At 48.2% G+C, this 20,645-nt stretch overlaps 2 protein-coding genes across 3 annotated transcripts in view; one reads left to right on the forward strand and one right to left on the reverse strand.

Annotated features, from left to right (window-relative positions):
- The window catches only part of NPC1 (NPC intracellular cholesterol transporter 1), a 54,656-nt gene extending 53,244 nt beyond the window's left edge, over positions 1-1,412 (forward strand). For both annotated transcript variants that reach the window (XM_039218412.1, XM_039218420.1), the window contains exon 25: positions 617-1,412. In XM_039218412.1, coding sequence (XP_039074343.1) covers positions 617-699 — 83 coding nt within the window. In that variant the 3' untranslated portion in view covers positions 700-1,412. The remainder of the gene's footprint in view (positions 1-616) is intronic.
- On the reverse strand, positions 1,119-19,935 carry RMC1 (regulator of MON1-CCZ1). Its single transcript, XM_039218428.1, has 20 exons — positions 19,698-19,935; positions 18,915-18,991; positions 16,717-16,801; positions 15,279-15,335; positions 13,862-13,948; positions 11,835-11,975; positions 11,407-11,510; positions 9,814-9,903; positions 9,620-9,725; positions 8,548-8,659; positions 7,091-7,135; positions 6,779-6,832; positions 5,324-5,452; positions 4,681-4,787; positions 3,166-3,285; positions 2,783-2,860; positions 2,422-2,526; positions 2,258-2,326; positions 1,947-2,172; positions 1,119-1,282 (listed from the first exon to the last, which is right to left on the reverse strand). Exons 1-20 carry the CDS (start codon positions 19,797-19,799, stop codon positions 1,203-1,205), a joined length of 1,974 nt encoding a protein of 657 aa, XP_039074359.1. The 5' UTR covers positions 19,800-19,935; the 3' UTR covers positions 1,119-1,202.
- Between the last annotated feature and the right edge of the window lie 710 nt (positions 19,936-20,645).

Consider the following 20,645-nt stretch of genomic DNA (forward strand, 5'->3'; position numbering starts at 1 on the left):
GCATTCTTTTGCAGTATTTAAACTTGTACTAATGGTCATTTAATAAATGGTACAAGTGTGAAAAAAAAAAATTCTGAGACAAGAGTCTCGTCTAGGGGCTTCACGGCTGTACAGACAACTTCACTCGTGAGCTGCTAACGCTTTTCCTGGAGGCCCCCTTCTCTGCGCAACAAGGCCCGGAAGTCAAGACAGTGAAGGAGTCTGAGTGGCGGTGGCCCAGAGGGCTCTCCCCCTGCTACGAGAGGGGTGGCTGAGAGGGACCCCACCACCAGTCACGGCCCAGCAGTGCCGATAGCACCTTCTGGTCCCTGCCTCCCTGCCCCAGCAGAGCGCTGCTTCTGCTCCTCAGCTTGTCTCTGGAGACTGTCCTTTCTCTTCCCTTCTGCAGCCACCTCGGCTTCCTTAAATGACCTACGGTTGAAAGGACAATTGTCCTAATTTGCTTGACTTGGAGCTTTAGAACAAATTGAAGCATTGAGAATAGGAAACACGGGAGTTGGGGTTTTTGAATCTCGGGGGGATAGAAAGTTTGTACTGTGACAGAACTACCCTGTCGCCTTCCTTTTCTACTAAAGAAGTGATCCAGAAGTTGTTTTTTCTTTTTAATCCCTCACAGGACCATCAATAAATAAAGCCAAAAGTTTGGCCACTCAAGAGCAATACAAAGGTACAGAACGAGAACAGCTCCTAAATTTCTAGCCCTCTTGCGAGGCTGGGGGACTTTGTATCTCTGGGTCGCTCAGCTTACCACTGGACAGTGGCGGCGCCTTCGAGGCTGAGCTGGATGCTGGACGGTACAGGACATCAGGCTACTTAGCAGCAGCCTCGGCCGTAGGGCTTTTTAAACTCAGGAACGCAGACGGGACGTGAAGCAGTATTACCTGATCTGAAGGCAGCCCCAGGACGCCGCGGGGCCTTCCGGTTCTCTGGAAATGAGACCCAACTCTGGCAGGCGGAAGGTGACGCTAGCGTGGCTGAGTGGGATCTGCTCCCTGACACTTTCTAAAGGCCAATCAATGCAACGTTTTTCCTTTTGTTTTGGAGTAAGCCATCACACAAGTTCTATACCATATTTTTAGTAACATTTGAGGATGTTGTAGATACACTTTACTATAACATTTTGTAGTTTAAAGAGCTTTATTAATGCAATAAATTAACTTTGTACACATTTTTATATATATAAAAAAAACTAGCGAGTAATTTCAGAATGTCATAGGCCTCATTAGAGCTTGGTCTCCAAAAACCTGCTTGAAAAAAGCAACATGTTCTTCACAGTGTTCGCCTGTAAAAGAAATGCAGATTTGATCAGCTGCGGCACAGAAAGGGAAACGAGAATGAAGACTTTACAGCTCATAGATATGTATGCTGGGTTTTAACTTATTTTTCTTTCATAAAATACTTCGTTTTCCTAAGCTTTTGAGTTGTCCTTTCATGCACGGCCACTGGGCACCTTCACAGCCCCAGCGAAGCCCCACCTGCTCGGAGACCGAAGCAGAGAGGCCAGCCTGTCCCGGCCACGCCATCCTGCACTGTTGGCTAAGCTACAAAAAGTCAGCAGGCCTGAAATAAAAGTGGCCTGCTCGTCCCCCCTCCTAAAGGAGGGGATGCTTTAGGTGTCAGGGCTATGCAGAGCAGAGTGATTGATAAGCCCCAGGCCGTTTAAAACCCTTCCTGGCTCTTTCTGGTCTCATGCCCGACTCTTCAGAAAGGAGCATTCCCAGACCCGCGGTCAGGCCTGAGCCGTGCAGGTTCCAGAGCCTAAGCCAGAGTCCAGGGGTGTTTTGACTGTCCTCCTACTGCCGTCATGGGGTTTTGTTTCTAAAACAGCTCATGCAGGGGCTCCCCTTAGGAGAACTGCCCCCAAAAGGCTTCTCGCCCCCTAGCCTGCCAGCCATCCCTTGCTGCTGTGTTCACCCCATGCCTTCTCGCCGCTGCCGCACCCTCACCTGGTGTGAAGTTCGGGTTCCCTCGCAAACGCTGGTTTCGCTGTTCAAAAAACCGAAATATAGTGTAGAAAAGCATATTGTCTTCGGTCTGCTTCGCGGCATCTAAAAATTTCCGTGCAGAAATGTTGTCATGGCCGCCAATGCCCCGGATGAACCTTAAGGCGGCTAACACTTGGTGTTTGGAAAGAAGCACTTCTACTATCTCATCGTTTGCTGTCGAGAGGCGCTGGCAGGGGAGAGAAGTCCAGGTGAGTGCCAGCAACAGGAAGAGACGAGCACGCAGTTTAAAACAGGGATGTAGCAAGAGTTACCTTCAGCATGTCCAGCGAGAGCTGATGAGCGGGAGGGTAAAAGCTTTCTAGGGACAAGAGCAGGCAAGCCTGAAAGACACGTTTTCACACCAGCTTCAGTATAAGGGGTCAGATGGTTAAATCCTAAGTTTTTAGTCCCAGAAATAAAAGCCTGGGGCACATACCAGAGGCTTGGAGTCACTGAGGACGTGGTACTGCAGAAACTGGTGCAGCATGTAAAAGAGGTTGTGCTGGACGAGCGTCTTGATGACAAGTTCGTGTAGGTAGTGCTGAGGACAGGAACAGAGGGAGGCTGTTTCCTGATCACCCGACTACGACACATGTGAGGCCAGGTGTGCCAGGAATGGAGCTTTTCTAAGTGACGGGTAAGGGGTTCTGTCACCTACGTGTTGATGGGACGCTTGATTAAACCACCACTCCTCCCACCCGAGCCCGACATGGTGGTGTCGGGAGAGTCCCTCAGAGTTTGGAGTCTGGTAGGCAGACCCCGCCGCTAAGCTGGGAGCACTAATGGTTGCAAGGTACCTGTACTGCGATCTGAAACTGGTTAAGAGAGCGAATATACTCCATCAGCACGGCTATCACAAATTTATGAGGCATCTCCTACAGAGGAAAAGGAGAGTGGTCTCAAAACGTCAAACGCTCGCAAGGAGGCCGCCTGCAGCTCCTTGTCCGTCCACCCGCTTTGTTTCCGGGCGCATCTGGCCCGGTGCTGGTTCGCTGCTTTGCACAGGTCCCTCCAGGACCTCCCCCACTGATGGTCACGTCTTGGCCTGAGTATTAAGATGCCAAACTCTGAGCACTAGGTCTTCACCCTAGATAACTCCAGTTCTTCTCATCACGTTAGGCCTTCTACTGCTTTCCTCAGTTCCCTGCAGAGATCTCTGTCTTGAGACTCTGTCACCCACCTTCTTCTCCGTGAAAATCGACAGGACATGGGTGTACATGTCAGACTGGTCAACCACGGCCTGGGTCCGCACCGGCCTTCTGAGGAGCGGGCTGCTCCGGCTCGGCCCCGCTTCTACTGCCTACACAACACATTGCAAACGGGACTCTCATCAGCTTCCAGGGGCTCCCAGAGGACTGAATTCCTAAGATCCAGCAGAGGATGGCACTTACTACATGGACAAAACCATTTTTCCTGTGCAGGCTGGGGCAGGGTTTAGGAAGTCAGTGGGTCATCTTGAAAATACGCCAATGTTCACAGATGGAACTAAAAAGCAGAAGTCCCTTTCCTCATAAGACACATTTTTCTCACCTCTTAAAATCCCTCATTTTCTTTATCGTGGACTTTCTCATACTTGTTTTCTAATAAAAACGAAGTGGCATACTGATCCTACAATAAGGGAATACCTACCGCTTGTACGGCTGGATGTGTGGGCTTTCAAGTGGTAAACAGGCCACCCAAATATGGCTGACTTTCGTGAGAAGACAGACTACTTCGGTGAACCCTGTAAAGCAGCTCACCCCAGTGCTGACTGTGCAGCCGTGGCGGGGGCTGGAGAAGCGCCAGTGTCGCCGCAGGTGGACCACACTCTGACCAGCATGAGTGTGTGAAGACTCAGAGCCAGAGCAGGGACGCACAGAACCGCATCTGGGGTCAGACCTCCTATCTCCCACAGCCCAGTAAGCCAGCAGCAAGGCCGGGGTGGCTCCGGAAGAGCCCAGGCCCCCCCACCGCCCCTCGTATCTCATAGGACAGGGACAGGTGCGTTCCAAGGTCACTCGGCCTTCAGTAGGCCGCATCAGTTCTGTTACCCCTGAGGAGCTAAAGGGGAGTGAGTGCAGTTCTGGGTTCTCCTTAGTGTCTACGACCACTTCCGTTTTAAGCCTCAGGACCAATCAGGTCTTTGAAGTGAAGGTCATTCCACTTATCCTAACATACAGCAGAACCTGGTTAGGCCACGGCAGTGGTTTCTACCTGTTCACGAAAAACACACGAACCCGCTCAGTGGAAGCAGAGGGCTAACACTTCATCACTATCCTGACAGGACACTGACCGAATGCTAGGAGTATTAACTTTACAGCGGTTACAGCCTAAAAGGAAAGAAAGAAGATGCGGCAAAAGGATTATACTCCTAATGTGTTAAGTCCGGGCTCTGACCCGACAGAAGGATGTACAAGGTTAAGGCAAAGCAGAAACCGTTTTTCTTATCCATAAAACAGGTAGGGCCAAGGATCTATCTGTGGGTAAGATTCAACACAGGTTAAAAACCAGTGAAGGCATTAAGTGACACGCAACCTCAAGCTAACGGGAGGCACAAACTCTGAATCTGTGGGCCTCCCCCTCACAGCCACCTTGCCGCCTGGCATGCACACCCCAGTGGCGTTATTTCCGCAGAACCTCGAGTTAGAATCGCTTAGGAGACACACTGGGGGGTGGGGGTGGGGGTGGAGGAGAGCCCGGTACACACACAGCTTACCGTTGTGTAGCTCTGCTCGGCGTCCAGGTACTTCTTATACTCGTGATTGAGTTTGTCAAAAACCGTGGCGATCACGGGCAATGTTGCCCTGTCTGACTCGCTCAACACTGGAAAGAATGTTCACACAGGTCAGCCGACTTTACATCCGCTTCAGAACTTGGCCTGCTAGCGTAGAAGTGACTAATCTCAAAGGGTTACCAGGGCAAACACCTTCAAGGGGCATTCAGAGAAAGGGTATCATTTGAGACTGGAAATCACCCACCAGCCCTTCCTGGTTACTCCAAAAAGGAGCTACGGAGGGTTTCAGTAGAAAATGCTCAAAGTGGACACATACACAGTGAGTGACCTGGATTCTGGGAACTGTTCAAGGCCGGGGATGCTAGCTCATCACCTTCAGGTGCGCCACAGTTAGCTTTGCTTTCACCTGGAACCATCCCATTTAGCTTTTCTACCCAAGACACTGTAAGTCCTTTTTCTATTTCCTGGTCTTTCCAGGGGGTTAAATAATCCATTCTTCAAGTGAAGGATGAGGCTACACGCTATGGACAAAGCAGACAAGTGTGGCCCAGCTCCCAGTAAAGGGTGTGGGCAGCACAAGCCCCGTACTGGAATCAGTCTGGTGGAGAAGGTCTTGTCCACTTACTCTGTGAACAGACAGACAGGATGACCATCTTGCATTCCTTTCTCTGGAGGAGAAAGTCCATCAGTCTTCCTTTATCTGGCAAGAGGTTTACGATGGGCTGAAGCTTTACTTGGAGGTTCCAGAGATAACCTGGGTTGAGGAAGCAGATTTCACACAGGATGCAAATGAGAACAGAAGCCCAAAGGATGGCTCCCCTAAAACATTCATTTGGGTGTGGGGGAGGGGGGAACCCTGCAGAGCACTGTTACTATCTTTCTGTGACTAACCCAAGTGCAGTCCAGGGCGTGCAGGACACAACAGAAGGACACCCTGTCAACTACCCCTGCCGGTTTGATGGTTCCTTCCAACAAGGTCACCCTCTCTGATCACAGGGGCATCAATGGTATAGCTCCCGAAATACAGGCAAGTGACAGGTCTTCAATCAACTCAGAGCAGTTCTGTCCCCACACCCAGTCAGCTCCCTTTTAACCTTGAAGGTAGCAAAGGATGTCAACATGTGGTATTAACTTGGGTCCTATACTTTGGTTTCTCCCGCACTGGCTCTCCATGTCAAAAGGGAACTCCAGAGGCTCCCAAGGGAAGTTCTTAATTCATCCACTCACCAATGCATGGATTTCCCGAACACCCACACTGCCAGGTAGGCCAGTAGCGCCTTTTTCAATTGGGGTTCCACAAGAGAATTCAAAACTGCATTAAAGATGACCTGGGTGACCCCTTCTCAATTGTCCCGCAGCTGGTCTAGAACCAGCACCATTCCAGACGGACAGTGGAGGCCTCGAGAATTCTCCTTGCGAATCCCAGCAGGTAAGACAGGAGAATACATGGATGACTGAAGACAAATGTGAAAGTACTCCAACAGGAAGATACAGGTGCTGGGGGGTGACCGGAAGAGAGAGCCAGCATCCTGAAGGAGCTGCGCCAGCACAGTGGGAAGCAGGAGCGCACTTCTGTGCAGACGGAACAGCAAAGGGCAAAGGATAGTGGGAGATAAGGACAGGGCAGGGAGGGCCTTGCATGCCATGCTATGGGAGTCTGGCCTTTCAGAACGGACAGACCTGAATGGGCTAGAAGCAGGGGAATAGCCGTTCTTAGCTATCTATAATAAAAGTAATATATGCGGGACACCTGGGTCGCTCAGTCAGTCAAATATTCGACTCGATTTCAGCTCAGGTCGTGATCTCATAGGCTGTGGGATGAAGCCCCACACTGAAATATGCACTGACAGCATGAAGCCTGCTTGGGATTCTCTCTGTGCCTCTCTCTCAGAATAAACATTTAAAAAATAATATATGCTCAGAATAAAAAAGAACAGAGTATAAAGTGAAAATTTTTCCCATTCCCTAGGTTGAAGGGAGAGGTCATTTCTCAGATTCACCTTGAAAACGTCACTGGCTACAAATGTCATCCAAAGCCAACAAGTACTGTTTAACATGATGACCGTCCCCTCTGACCCACCTTGGCTTGCGCTGATGATGATGTCCGGCTGAAAGACAATCCAGGATGAAGAATCTGCATGTTATAGGAAATGGTAAACCAGGATGAAAACAAAAGACAAACCCAGTTCTGATTAGCATTCGCCAGCCCCCTATTTGCAGAAGCTCCTGGGACCCAGGTGGTGAGGAAAGCACCCCCAGGGGGCTTCCCAAGACATTATTCAGGTTATTCACAGCCGCCAAGGCCTCAGGACCACTCTCAGACACCAATATAAAGGGGCGAGGGTAACATCTTCCCTTCTGCGTACAGCGGCAAGGCCTTTGTAAAGGATACAGAGTTTGCACGGCACGGGAGACTGGCTGGTCACAGGAGCAGGGCCTACAAATGGAAAAACACAAGCATCCAAGGATGATGCCACCAGAAAATACTGCCCACATCAGTGTTTACAAGGGGAAATGCAATACTTTTAAAGCCTTCAGTAAATGGTTATTCGACTATAGTTAAATAAGGAAGGAGTGAATTGTCTTGTACTACTGGTAACACATATAAGGAGGAAGCAGGAAGTTGAGGACAATTTATGAAAATGGCCTCCCAGGAAGGAGAAAAGTATGGCGGATTCATTCAGAGTTCTTCTTTCTTCTGCAATAACCAAAGGTGACCTGTCATCATTTACACATTCACAGTAAAGAACCGCGTCCCGGATGACTCCAAATCACATCCCCAGGTCAGTCACTGATTTCAAATAAAAGTGTTTTGTGCTTTAATTGTCTAAATAATAAGCTCACTTCTCCACTGCACAGAGTAGGTCCAGGCACAGAGATTTCCTCTAGGAAACAGACCCCAAACACCTCACATGACAGGGACTCCCAACTACCAGATGCACTGCCCGAGCATCCATGGTGAACTTGAGAAATGCAGCCCTGCAAATCGAACATCGGCCCCAGCTCTGCCCCGATTACCCAGGGACAATCAGAAGACAGGCTTTAATCAGCGGGTTGGAAAAGATGGTCATTTTGGACAGACCGCCCAAAAGAGGGAAGGGCCCAGACAAGCTAAGGCAAAGAACACTTGAATCTAGAACCTGAGAGTGAAGTTCTTGCAAGTGGGCCTCAACTCTGGCTGCCAATCACACTGACTGAACTGCTCTCAGGTGACAGCGGGTGCCCTTAGTGGGTAGAGCCCCCCAGGTGATCCTAATGTGTAGGCAGCTCAAAAACCACCAGCTGAACAGACCAACAGCAGAAGGGGGAACAAGAGAAGCTACCAAGCGCGTCCTGACGGTACACCCTGCAACTGCACGGGGCGGGCAAGACACAGAGACGCTACAAGCCTGCAAGGGGCTTACAACCTAGCAGGTCAAACATGACAAACAGTCTTTAGCCGTAAAAAGTCTTTACCAACCCACACTCTGGAGGCCAGAGATTCAATGGATTCTTGAATTCTTAATAGTTTCTGTCTAGGCTATCATTTTGGTCACACCTGGCATTTGTTTTACTATAACTAGCCCGTTCGAACCTGACTGCCTTCTAACTGGTCCCGAACAACCGGAACAGAGTTGAAGGTTAAGGTCTAGATTTGGTTTTCCCTCCAGTTCACCAGAAGTTACCTTCTTCCCAAGTAAGCAGGAGATACAAGGCAATCATTTGACACAACCTATTCTTTTAATGCTCACATAACTAGCCCCAGAAAAGGAAGATGCTGGAAGGAACACAAAGCCCCCCAAAAGCACATGGGCATGGAAACCCCCATGTGCACCCCTCATTCCATCCACTACGTGGAGGTCCCCTTACCTGCCATGGGGATCTGATAGGGCTGAATCGAGCGAGCCGGAAGCACCGGGTGATGGAAGGTGACAGTGCCATCAAACTCTCCCCTTAACTTGATGTCAAATATCACCGATGTCTGAAGTGGAGAAAAGTAAAACTCTGATGCTGAAACAAGCCACGACCTAACTGCCCCTTCTGTTCTCTCAGATCCCACCATTCCCGTCAGCTCAGAGTCTGCATGCCCCGCCCCACCCCGCACCGCACTGCTGCAGGCTGGTTCTAGGCGGGGAGGAGTCTGTTGTGCTGTCACGACTCTGTTACACTGTCCCCTATGCACACCCCTGGCATTTATGACAGGCTGCCCTTGAAGAGCTCCAAGTGATCTCAGCAGATCTTTCTCACTTCTGCTGGAAAGACCTTCATTAGCCAAGACAAGGCTGGGACACAAGGAGCCTGTCTGTGACCAGATACCCAGCTAACCATGTAGGGGGGAAAAAAGGACCCGTTCTAGTCTTTCTCTTAGGCCACAAAGCCTCAAAATCATGATCACCTAGCATTATCTATCCCCATAAAGGAAACACAGAGCTCATATGCTCACTGGAGACTGTGCTTCTGCAGTAAATTCCCAGCTTAGCTGAGCCGACCAAATAATTGTTCCAGAGTCAAATACCCTCACGTGCTACTTTCTGGAATAGTTTTTAATTACCTGTAATCAATGGATAGGGAACCACTGTTTTTTCTCCACCATCTAGAATACCAAACCTATTTGCATCTGGAAGACCAAAGCTTTAGCATGGTCTTTGTTCTGAATGTTTTGTCGATTTTCATAACTTTTTTTTTTAATGTTCATTTATTTTTAAAAAAAGTACATACAGGGCAGGGGCAGAGAGAGAGGGACAGAAGATCCGAAACAGGCTCTCTGCTGACAGCAGTGAGCCCGACGCAAGGGCTCGAACTCACAAACGTGAGATTGTGACCTGAGCTGAAGTCGGCCGCTCAACAGACAGAGCCACCCCAGCGCGAGCCACCCCGGCGCCCCAATTTTCCTAGCTCTTAAGCCACATTGACAGACCACACGCCCACACACAACTCCTACCTCTGTATCCTGGTGATGAACGACCACCAGGTTATCCACCACGTTTAGGGCAAACTTCCCCGTCCGATTTAACTTTAATATGTGCATCTTTTTACACGCACCTTCTCTGTAGGAGAACAGAAAGGTCCAAACGTAGATCGACAAGCTTTAGTTCATATTTTAAAACTGGACAAAGAGGACAGCATTCAACATACCGTGGGAGATGATACAGGACTACCTCCGCTCCTGTACTATTGGAGGTCCGAGAATGGTGCCTCAAGAAGAGAACGTAAAGCTGTCCGTATCTAGAGAACAAAGAGAGACACGTCACACCGGGCCCTCTGAAATTCCTCCATCCTAAATGCTGAATTATGAGGCCGTAAGAGTTAAGCAAATTATGATATATTCCCTAATGGGATATTTCACAGCCAACAAAAATATTTACAAAGTGCAGTTAGCTAAAAAAACCAAGGCCATTACATAAAGTGAAAAGGGAGACACAAAACTAAATATACCTCCATCACAGTACTTTAAAAGGAAAACAAACTTTCCGCACAATGTCCAAAACTACTAGAAAAAAACGCATGTTGTTAATAGCTATCCTTGAGTAATACTCAGTCCGTTTTTTTTCTAAAAAATTTTCCTAAAAAATCTTCCAAGTTCGACGTAATGAGTATATTCCTTATTAACAGGAAAATATAATCACCCTTCATCTATAAGCCTCATGGAAGAAATGTTTCTGTGACCAGTTTCCGCATGCACATTGCTATTCTGGTGGGTGACACAGTCCTCCGTCTGCCACAAGGATGAGACCAGAGGGAAGGGAGTGAGTCTCTGCCGCCACTAGGTGAGGGCTGCTCTCACTCTATCTGTTCTCTAAACCGGGATGCCACGGGAGATGGCCTTAAAAAAAAAAAAAAAAAAAAGGCATTCTAACTGCCAAAGAATGTTCAAGTTCAAAACTAATGTTTTAGGCCACAGAAGAATCAGAAGTAATTCAGGAGCAAAATTTGGACGTTTTTTAGTAGGTTTATGGGTACATTTAAGGTATTCTTTGCACCGGTTTCTATTATTCTGTTTAAAACTTCCAAAATGGGGGCGCGTGGGTGGCTTAGTCAGTTAAGCATCGACTTTTGCTTAGGTCATGATCTCGCGGTTCGGGGGTTCGAGCCCCGTGTCGGGCTCTGTGCTGACTGCCAGCTCAGAGCCTGCAGCCTATTTCAGAGTCTGTGTCTCTCTCTCTCTCTGACCCTCCCCTGCTCACGCTGTCTCTCTCTCTCTCTCCTAGAAATAAATAAAAAAATATTTAAAAAAAAAAAAAAACTTCCAAACTGAAGTTTAAAAATTGAGATACTCTGCATGTACCTTCCTACTAAGTAATTCAGTTCCATGCTTGTTAGATAAACGATGTTCTTCTTTAAAGCAAGTTAAGAGGTGTTTTAGCTTTAAAAAAAGTCCTAGATAACCTTCAACTACTCACGGAATAAAAAAAATTCTAGAACTAAGATACCTAAAAAATAAATTGGTCCAATGTTCTCATTTTACCAGACCAGAAAGGTGGAGGGAGAGGAAAAAAAAAAACTTCCCTAAAATCACAAAGCTGGGAAAATCAGAAAAGAAGGCCAAGCCGACAACCAGTTTTCTCTATTCATAAAATCTCAGCACTGAACGGAAAAGCGGGAGCCTTCATCATGTGCTTCAATTTGGACACCTCTGGAAAGGGTGGCCCTGCAGTGCTTTTAGGGTGCACTTCTGGTACTTCTAGCACCAAAAGCAACGTCAGCAAGCAATTCTCTCGACAGACATACATGGTCGCCATCGCGATGTCTCTCTCAGAAAGGCTCAGTTTGGTTGACTTGGGCGCAGCTGGTAATTCAATCTCAAACTTGGGCAGCTTTGACATGGTGCCAGCCTGTTGGGGTGACACAAGTTTTAGCTGGTTAAACCCCTTTGATGCTTCAGCATTCCCTACACAAAACCACGGAGGACAGGCACGCGCACTCTCTCTCTCCATCCTTTCCAAAGTCCCACTATGTCCTTTACTCCCTGGGGTCTAACCCCACAGAAAGTCATCCCTGGCCGGGCCGGGATGGTACAGTGTGCCCTCTAGTGGTCAGAAGTGGTGAGGTTATTGGAGAAACTTGCCCCTTTGAAGTCCTGGACACATTAGTATATTAGAGGAACAGGGTGGGAGGAGGAAAAAGGGAATTTTTCCTAAAGAGAGGCTCACTCTTACCCGAAAATAAAAGGGCTGCAGCACATTTCCAAGGACCGTGGTAGACAGCAGAATCACGGCACCCTCAGGGCAGTACATATACCAATTCACGTTGATATTCTGGCTCTTCAGGAGTTTCAGATTTCGTTTCTCTGGCAACACCTGAAGCAAAGTTCAAGAAACAGAGTCTCTATCTTAAAATCACCAAAATGGAAGATGACTGATGGTAATGAAAACAGGAAAAAGCAGGGAAAAAAACCCTGAGTTAAATTGCACAGTTTTCATTTGTCACAGCTACCGACCCCCACGCTCAGTGATTTATGGATCTTGGCTCATTTATTCCCACCACGACCCTGGGACGTGGCAGCACGGATACCTGACCGAGGAGAAAATACGGCACAGACACCGTTATGCAGTCACAGCCCAGGCAGCCAGCTGCCCCCGCAAGAGCCCACACACTCTCTGGGCATCACCTCCCCAAGAGCCAGGATGACGCCCCTCCTCCAGCTCATGGTAGCAACGCGTGCCCCGAAGCCGTGCCCCAAATCACCCACGCCGAGCCTGCAGCACCTGCCTTCCACCTGGCCTCCGTCTTGATCCCAAGTAGCACCGAGTCTGGGAGCAGCTCTCTTTCACTAACCATCGTGTTCGTGACACTCTATATGCAAACCTAATATTTTCCGGTTGAGGCGTGTTTTAAATACACTCTAAACATTCGGATGCATTCAGGAACATGGTCTAGAGCCCCAAGACACGAATGCTCCTGGCGCACTGTGCTCAAGAGCCAATGTGGAAGTCAGGGTGGAGAGGCGCGGGTTTCTGGACAATTTGGGTATGATAAGGATGTGCTGGAGTCCTCTTTTCTTTTTAATTTATTTCTTGAAGATCTGCAGGCCATCTAGATGATGTGAATGTACAATTTTCCTCTACACAGAAAAGTACATGATTGGCACAAGGAGCCCTTCAGGAAAGCAGGTGATCCCATCCACCCTGCTGTGTACACACAGCTCTCTTTCTATGTGTATGAGATTTGTGCAGCTTGTTTTCTTTCTGGTGGTCGTTACAAAGGTTTTGAGGACAGCCCCACGACAAAGCACCATGGCATTAAACTCTCACATTATGCTCACACGGGTGTATTTTCTCCATCCGTACATTCTAAGTTATACTGCCTTCATTAGGTCAACAAAACTAAACCCTGAGAAAATCCTAACACTGTCTAGATTAGCTCCATGGAAAGATTCAGAAGCACACTCGACGGTCGGGCAGCTGGAACGTACTCCAAGATGATGAGGCAGGTACAAAGTCAAGTCGACAGAGTAAAAAGGCACATGTGCAATGGGGAGTGTTTACCAACTATCTCCTCTGAGAAAGGGCTAATGAGGAGATGGACTCCTCATCTGCAGTTCTGGCAAAAATGTAGAAAACAGATCCCTACACCGGCAGTCAGAGTGCAAACTTCTGGACAAAATTTAGCAATAATGGATGTTCGTACCTGTGCTATAAATCCCCTTCCAAGAAGTGCCTCACCCAAGAACATAAAGAAATGTTTGCAAGCAAGCATGTTCACTGCATAATTGTTTACAATCATAAAAAAATGAAAACAAGGCAGAGGTGCATCAACAGGGAATGAACTAAGCCGCAGCACACCACACAACACAATACTACTCGGAATAAAATATGGACAAATGCCCAAGTCCTACTGCCATGCAAAAAAAGCCAGCCACAAGTTCATATACAACATTCCCATTTTCATAAAAAAAAAAAATAATAAGTCTGCATGTGCGTAGGAAAATAAAGAAAAATGTACTAAACTAGTCATACTAGTTATTTCTAGGGATTATGGGGGGACTTTTTTACCTTCCAGGTAGCCTGGTAATGTGTATTTTCTAAAAAACATGTATTTCTTGCAATTAGAAATAAAGAACAAAAACCCAAACAAAAACCTAAAGTTCTAGAATCTCAAAATATCTATTTAGTAGTGAATTCGGAAGGCCGCCGCACGGCAATCACAGATCTCTGTCCAGCAAACAGAGTGATCAACATAATACCTGGTAAAATTCAATTCCTTGATCTGTTATGAAGACAATTTCAGTAGAACTGGTCCAACAGAATCCAAGTATGTTGGCATTCTTGGTCTGAAAAGAATTACAACAAAAAACTTTTTTAATTAATAAGCTTTTGTAGAACTCTTCAAAATACTCTGTTTCTATCATTCTTTAATAAAAGTTACCCCGATTTGATTACTTACTAATCAAACTTTCTTTTCAATGCAACCTTCCCAGATTCCCACCTGGGACACTGCACTAAAGCACCTGACTCTTAGTTCCTTCTGGTCAAGAACAGATGGAAAGGCCTGAATTTCACAGAAAGGTAACTGACCAGCACGCACAGATATCAACTTCTTCCTCAAGGAAGTCGAAGGACAGCTGACTTCCTCTTAGTCAAGCTGTATTCAAAAAACGGGCATTATAAAAGTAGAAAGGCTTAAAGGTGCTCAGGGAGTGTGGACCAAGACGGGGTTGGAGCCCTGGGCCCACCCCTTCAGCTCCCCTGCTGCACAGCTGTGCCCAAAGCCCGAGGCGACACAGTGCTGGGACCCAGGCTCTGGGGCGCACAGAATCTGAGGTCTGTGAGGGGCTCAGTCCATGGGCCGAAGGGCCTCTCCTTGTCGCAGAGCCCACCCTACACTCCATTTAGCAAAACCACCACGAAGCCACTAAAAGCCATACCCAGCCACCAGCACCTTCTGCTACTTCCCAGGGTGCCACATGGCTGCTCTGAGCCCCCCCTCACCTGGTTTATGCTACCCAGCAAATCTAATTAAGACGGATTAGAACCTACACTTGGGGAAAGAAAGTGGAAGGTCACAACGAGGACAACAAATCAAGGAAAGGAAACAGCATCAGGCGAGGAGAAAAGACTCCTCTTCCTAAACCCTTCGCTTCGGCTGTGAAAGGACCCCAGGGTCCGACCCCCTGCACAGCCAGCACAGGGATGGTGCCGGGGCGACAAAGTGCTGATGTCGCCAGGTGATTAACATCCTGTCACCCATTTAATCCTCCCGACTTCATCTTTTGGAAGGAATAGGCTTTTAAAACTTTTATAACTGAGTTGACTAGGTGGCTCAGTGGGCTAAGCGTCCCACTCTTGATTTCGGCTCAGGTCATGAGGTTAACGGTTCTTGAGATCCAGCCCCAAGTCGGGCTCTGTGCTGACAATGTGGAGCCCGCTTGGGATGCTGTCTCTCCCTCTCTCTCTGCCCCTTCCGTGCCCGCATGCTCTCTCTCTCTCAAAGTAAATAAACATTAAAAAGAAAAAAAAAAAACTTTTAAAACTGGCCAGTGTAACAGGTGTCAGCATAAGGCACAGCCTGGCTCCAAGTGTGTGCTGGCAATTCCCAGGGACCCCACCACGCGCCCCACACAGCGGGCCGGCCAGCAGCCAGGAAAGGACCCAGGCTCGTACCTTGCACTCCTGAGTGTATTCCAGCTGAGAGCTATCCGGGATAAAATTAGAAAAATCCTGAAAAATAAAAAAACCACAAGGAGAAATTTGGATCAAGCAGCAAACTGCCAACCGACACGAGCATATCACAAGACAGAAGACAAATTTAAAAAGTGGTCAGAAAAAAACTGACAGAAGACAGGAAAACTAAAAAGATCAATTGGATAATCTGCCTCCTTACAATTAAAAAAAAAAATTAATTATCCAGTTAGCATTTAGAAACTAATAACTGAAAATCAATGGATTCCAGAGAAATGTGTTGGTGCCTCTTATAAGAGGCTTTCCAACAATTTTAGCAATTAATACTGACAGGAAGAAATCAGGTTCTGCCTGTTTCCAACAGTTTTTGCTCTAGGTTACAAATGGTGATGGTGAATACTTAGGGACGCGAAAATGCCAAACAGGTGCTCTAACTCTGAATGTCTGTTCATAGTGCATCAAGCATTCGAAGGTGCAAGCAGTGAGTAAATGGAGTTACTCCAGTAATGCTAATTCACAAAATTGGCACAAATACAACTTACGTGATCTATGTGCTACCAATCAATCCAAAAGATGCCTGAGGTTCCAAATTACTTTAAAACATTTTTAAGTCAAAAATGACAAACTAAGGTCACAAGTATTTATCCCCTGAAATGTCTCTCTCATCTTCAAAAATTCCCAAGGCTCGGGGTGCCTGAGTGGCTCAGTCGGTTAAACATCTGACTGGCTCAGGTGACGATCTCACGGTTCATGAATTCGAGCCCTACATCAGGTTCTGTGCTGACAGCTTGGAGCCTGGAGCCTGCTTCGGATTCTGTGTCTCCCTCTCTCTCTACCCCTCCCCCGTTCTCTCTCTCTCTCTCTCTCTCTCTCTCTCAGAAATCAACAAACATTAAAAAAAAAAAGAATTCTCCAGGCTCAAATCTCAAATACAGTACAACAGAACTATAACTCTCAAGATATTAAAATGCATGCCTCCATTAGCTGTTTTATGTAATCCATTCTCTTCTAAGTGTACTTCTAAGGTCCTTTTCTTTATTCTGTATTTTAAGATATGTCCAGGAGGCACCTGGCTGGCTCAGTCAGAACATGCAACTCTTGAATTTGGGACTGTGGGTTTGAGCCCCATGTTGGGTTTAGAGATTACTTAAATAAAACTGTAAAAAATAAACAGGAGCACCTGGGTGGCTCAGTCGGTTAAGCACTGACCAGCTCAGGTCATGATCTCTTGGTTTGTGAGTTCGAGCCCCACATCAGGCTCTGTGCTGACAGTTCAAGCCTGGGTCCTGTTTCGGAGTCTGTGTCTCCCTCTCTCTCTTTCTGCTCCTACCCTGCTCGTGTGCTCATTCGCTCGCTCACTCTCTCTCAAAAATACAATAAGCATTTAAAGAAATTTTAAAAACAGAGAGACATGTCTTACCACAGTTTTTGAGGTCCTCTGAACAGCCAATATCTTATTTTCTAAGGAAAACTTAATGCATTTCACTTCTCCTTTGTCTTCCATTCTTTAAGGAAAAAGTCCATTATGAGTTAAAAAGTTAAGAACTGAAATCTAGCATCTATCATTTTGTGAGAAAAGGCGAGTTAAATACTCAGGAAGCAGCCAATCTTAGTTGAAAATTCTATTTCTGACACTATCAGGACTTCTTTTCAAACAACAAAATCCAACTGGCAGCACGTCGCTGGCAAAATTTACAGTTTTGTGGTTAACAAGTGACTGGAGAACGGAGAACAGATGCCCTTTCCCCGGAGAGTCACTTTGGACATAAATAAGTAATAGCCACACAGCAACCTCCTCCACAAGCCACCACCTCTCCTCCCCATCGCTCTCGCAGCCAAGCGAGCGGAGTGTACGCTTTCCATTTGCTTCCCAACCTCGGGTGTCTTACAGGGCCTCAAACACAAGTTACAAAGGGAAGTCAAGGGATGAATTTCAGATCGGCACAAGCAAACTGAACGACTGCAGTGATGGTTAACACATGTCTAAACTCATCAACTGTATACGCTAAATATATGCAGTTAATTATACCCCAAGAGAACGGTTAAAAATACACAAAACTGCTAAAACGTTTGCCATTAAAATTAAAATTTAAAAGAGGATAAATTTGGTATCTTCTTCCGCAACCCCACCAAGCCCCCAAATCTGGATCATGGGCTCACTGTTACTCTCCACACCCAAATGATCAAGAACTCACCCAAGACCTTCACAAGTACCTCCCGAGTACGCATGTGATTACAGTCTACTCTGCCTTGGGTCTGGTCTTCAGTAGGCCCGGTTCAGACTATTGCAGTCCTCGTTCAGTAGCAGCCCTGACTTTGATATGCTTCCAGGTAATCTAGCGTCAATGTCATGAACAGCGTGATCTTTCCCAATACTGATAAGATCGTGCCACGCCCCATCTGACAATTTATCCCAATAAATCCTATTTATCCCAACAGGATAAAGCCCTGATCCCATAATAGAATACATAAGGTCCAGGCTGATGCCCGCCGGTGGCCAAACCACACCGCCTCTCCTTCCCTGCAAGGACATCTGATCTCAGTTACACAGACCTGGAATCCCCCCAAACACCATGCTTGCTCAGCTCTGCACTTGGTGTTCTCCCCATCTGAAAGGCCACCTCCCTTCCCCACGTAGAATCATTCCATTCAAGCTTTAAAGTTTAGCTCAAAGGGCCCCTCCTCTCTGAGGGCAATGCTCTTCCCCAGCCTACCCCAAGATAAATGTCTCATGTCTTCTGTGTGCCCCAATTCTGAACACAGTGCTATTACAGCACTTTCTCACAATCGATAGACTGTGTCTACACCCTTGTCTCCCACACTACATTTAAGAGCTCTCCCAAAGGGTGCCAGGCTAATTGAAACCTTCACATGCCCAGTGCCTAGCACGGGGGCTGCAATCAGTGTTTGCCAACAAATGATGAGTGATTTATTTTCTACTTCAAAAGCTTGTTCTTATTAACACGGGCCACCTGCAAACAATTTAAATCAACGCTGAATTGAGGGCCCACACTACACTTTCCCTTCCTGTAATCACAGGAATAAAGACCAGATAATGTATCAACCAAATCAAGATACTTCTGAAAGTGAAAGGAAGTGCTGTTTGCAATTATACTGGTTCAACCTGCATACACTGGGACATCCAGTGACCGTTGGTGGAAGCTGCGATTTTCTTAATATGCATTATTACACAGGAAACACTAACCTAGAAACTTCCACCGCCTACCACACAGTCTGGAAAGAGCTGGACCACAAGCAAACAAAGGCCTTCCTCCGTCAAGACACCGGAAATGGGCACATTAATAAACCGACTTGCTAATTTCAAGTAGGAGGAAGTAGGCACCCTATGTTGAGAGTATTTGATTCCCAAATCAAGAGAGAACTACTCGACACATTCACTCTGACAGAAGTATTAACGCATGCCACCAAGACTGCTCGGCAGGTATCTGCTTCCCTCTCCTGAGAGACAGGGACTGGCATGCGCATACACTCTAGAACTTTTAGAGAAGACAAAGGACAAACTTTTAAAACCACCTTCTGAATACGAAACAAAAAAAATAACAAACAAAAAATATTTTGTTTCCAGGTGAAAATTATTCTGTAAATGTCAAGAATTACCTAAATGAGATGGGATTCCTATCCTCTGGGCCTTTAACTACCACCCCAGTAGCTCCACCAGATCGAACTGCAAAAACCTAGGAGGGAAAAGAGGCAACATTAACGGCCTGAACTTTGAAAGACTTTAGACACATACACCAAACCTACAAGTGATTATTTCTACCACACCCCACTCTAGGTTCAGCTAAACTAACGTGGCACGTACCCATCTACAGATGCCTGGTGTTCGCACGAATTTTAAGGAGCAAGGGAGTAGCAGAGACCAAAAAGCTTATACCATTCTGAGTGCCGCCCACTGTGCAAAACCGGGCGGGGGTCGCCGAGGCTACAAAGTCTAATCCGGTTCAGCAAAGGCGCCACTGATACACTTAAGCACACCCTGCTACTCCTCACACTGCTTCCCCCTCCCGTTTCCAAAATTCCAAGAATAAGGTCAATCTCGGCGCCTAAACGTTGACTGCCAAGTGTAACTAATGACAAACACAACAAAGACACCGGGAAAGGGCTGGCGAGCTAACAGCGGACCACACCGGGCAAAGGGCGCTGCTGGGTGGGTGGCGCAGGTTCGGAGTCGACCCAGCTGTCACTTTGGAGGAGAAAGGCCCCGCCGCGGTGGCGCCTGGTCCCTCGGCCCCCAGCAGCACGGGTCTGGTGCCAGTCCCGCGCCGGGACCGGAGGGGAGGCCCCAGGCCTGGTCCCCCGGCACCCGGCCTGGGGGCGCAGGGGATCGCGGGAAGGGCGCGCCTGGCCGCGCGGGGGAGGAAGGCGCGGGCCGGCCCGGACCTGCTTGTTGGCCTCATCGAAGAAGACGCAGTTGACTGGGTTCGCCTTCTCGAAGTGCACCGGCCGGTCACACAGCTCCAGGTAGTAGTCCTCCTCGCCCATAGCGGGCGCCGCGGCGGCGGCGGGGGGTCCGGGGGCGGCCGCCAGCTTGGAGCCGGGCTAGCGGCGCCCAGCACCGGGGCGCGGCGAGTCAGGCCGGGCAGCAGCGGCGGCGGCGGCGATCCCAGTGGGCACGGAGGCCGCTTCCTGGTGCCACGCCCCCACCCTGTCCGGCACGTGACCCCCGCCCTCCGCGCTTAAACGGGCGACGGCTGACCGGCTGCTGTGGGGCCTAGCGACCGCGCCCCGCTCCGCGAGAGAGGCTCCTCCCCTTTCCTGGAGGGCGGAGTCCCAGTGAGGCTCGCGGGGCGGGGGCGTGACCCGGAAGCCGCACTGAGGCGACCGCTGCTGTCTGCGCAGCCACTCCCGCCTGCGCCTGCCCAGGCGTGTTCTGTCCCGGGAGACTTGCGCGGGATTGGGTGCCCGCCTGGGACAGGGCTGCCCGTGGTGTAGGGAAAGCTTACCCTTTGTCTCGGGAGAGTTTATTGAGCCTGCTTCTGGGAGCTTAGTAAGGGAGGCGAATGCTGAGGCCAGCTCCTGGATGCTGTATGTAACAGGAAAACCTGATTGCAGTCAGAAAGGCTTTTTTTGCGTGGCTTTGACATTTGAGGTGGGTTGGGGGAAATGCATCGTTCAAGGGACAGGAAGACGGGAGGGAGGAAAGGCGGGATCACGGATGACCCCTAGGTGGCCATCTCAACAACCGATGGTTCCGGGCCCCATGCTCTAAGATACAGAGGCTCGAGAAGTTTGACAGGGAAGTGGTGAGAATCAAGAGTTGCGTTTTGGACCTGTGAATCCGAGGAGAAATGACATCTATACAGAGGGATATGTGGGTCTGAAGCTTAC

This window comes from Hyaena hyaena, unplaced genomic scaffold (genome assembly GCF_003009895.1).
Source record: "Hyaena hyaena isolate Hyena2069 unplaced genomic scaffold, ASM300989v1 scaffold_14, whole genome shotgun sequence".
In the NCBI taxonomy this organism is placed as follows: domain Eukaryota; kingdom Metazoa; phylum Chordata; class Mammalia; order Carnivora; family Hyaenidae; genus Hyaena; species Hyaena hyaena.

Coding starts and splice junctions, on each gene's coding strand:
- RMC1 (XM_039218428.1), bottom strand. CDS start 19,799: ATGGGCGAGGAGGACTACTACCTGGAGCTGTGTGACCGGCCGGTGCAC. Junction 5,453..6,778: donor CATCATCAGCGCAAGCCAAG/GTGGGTCAGAGG, acceptor TCCTCAACCCAG/GTTATCTCTGGAACCTCCAA. Junction 3,286..4,680: donor CCGAGCAGAGCTACACAACG/GTAAGCTGTGTG, acceptor TGTGTTGTGTAG/GCAGTAGAAGCGGGGCCGAG.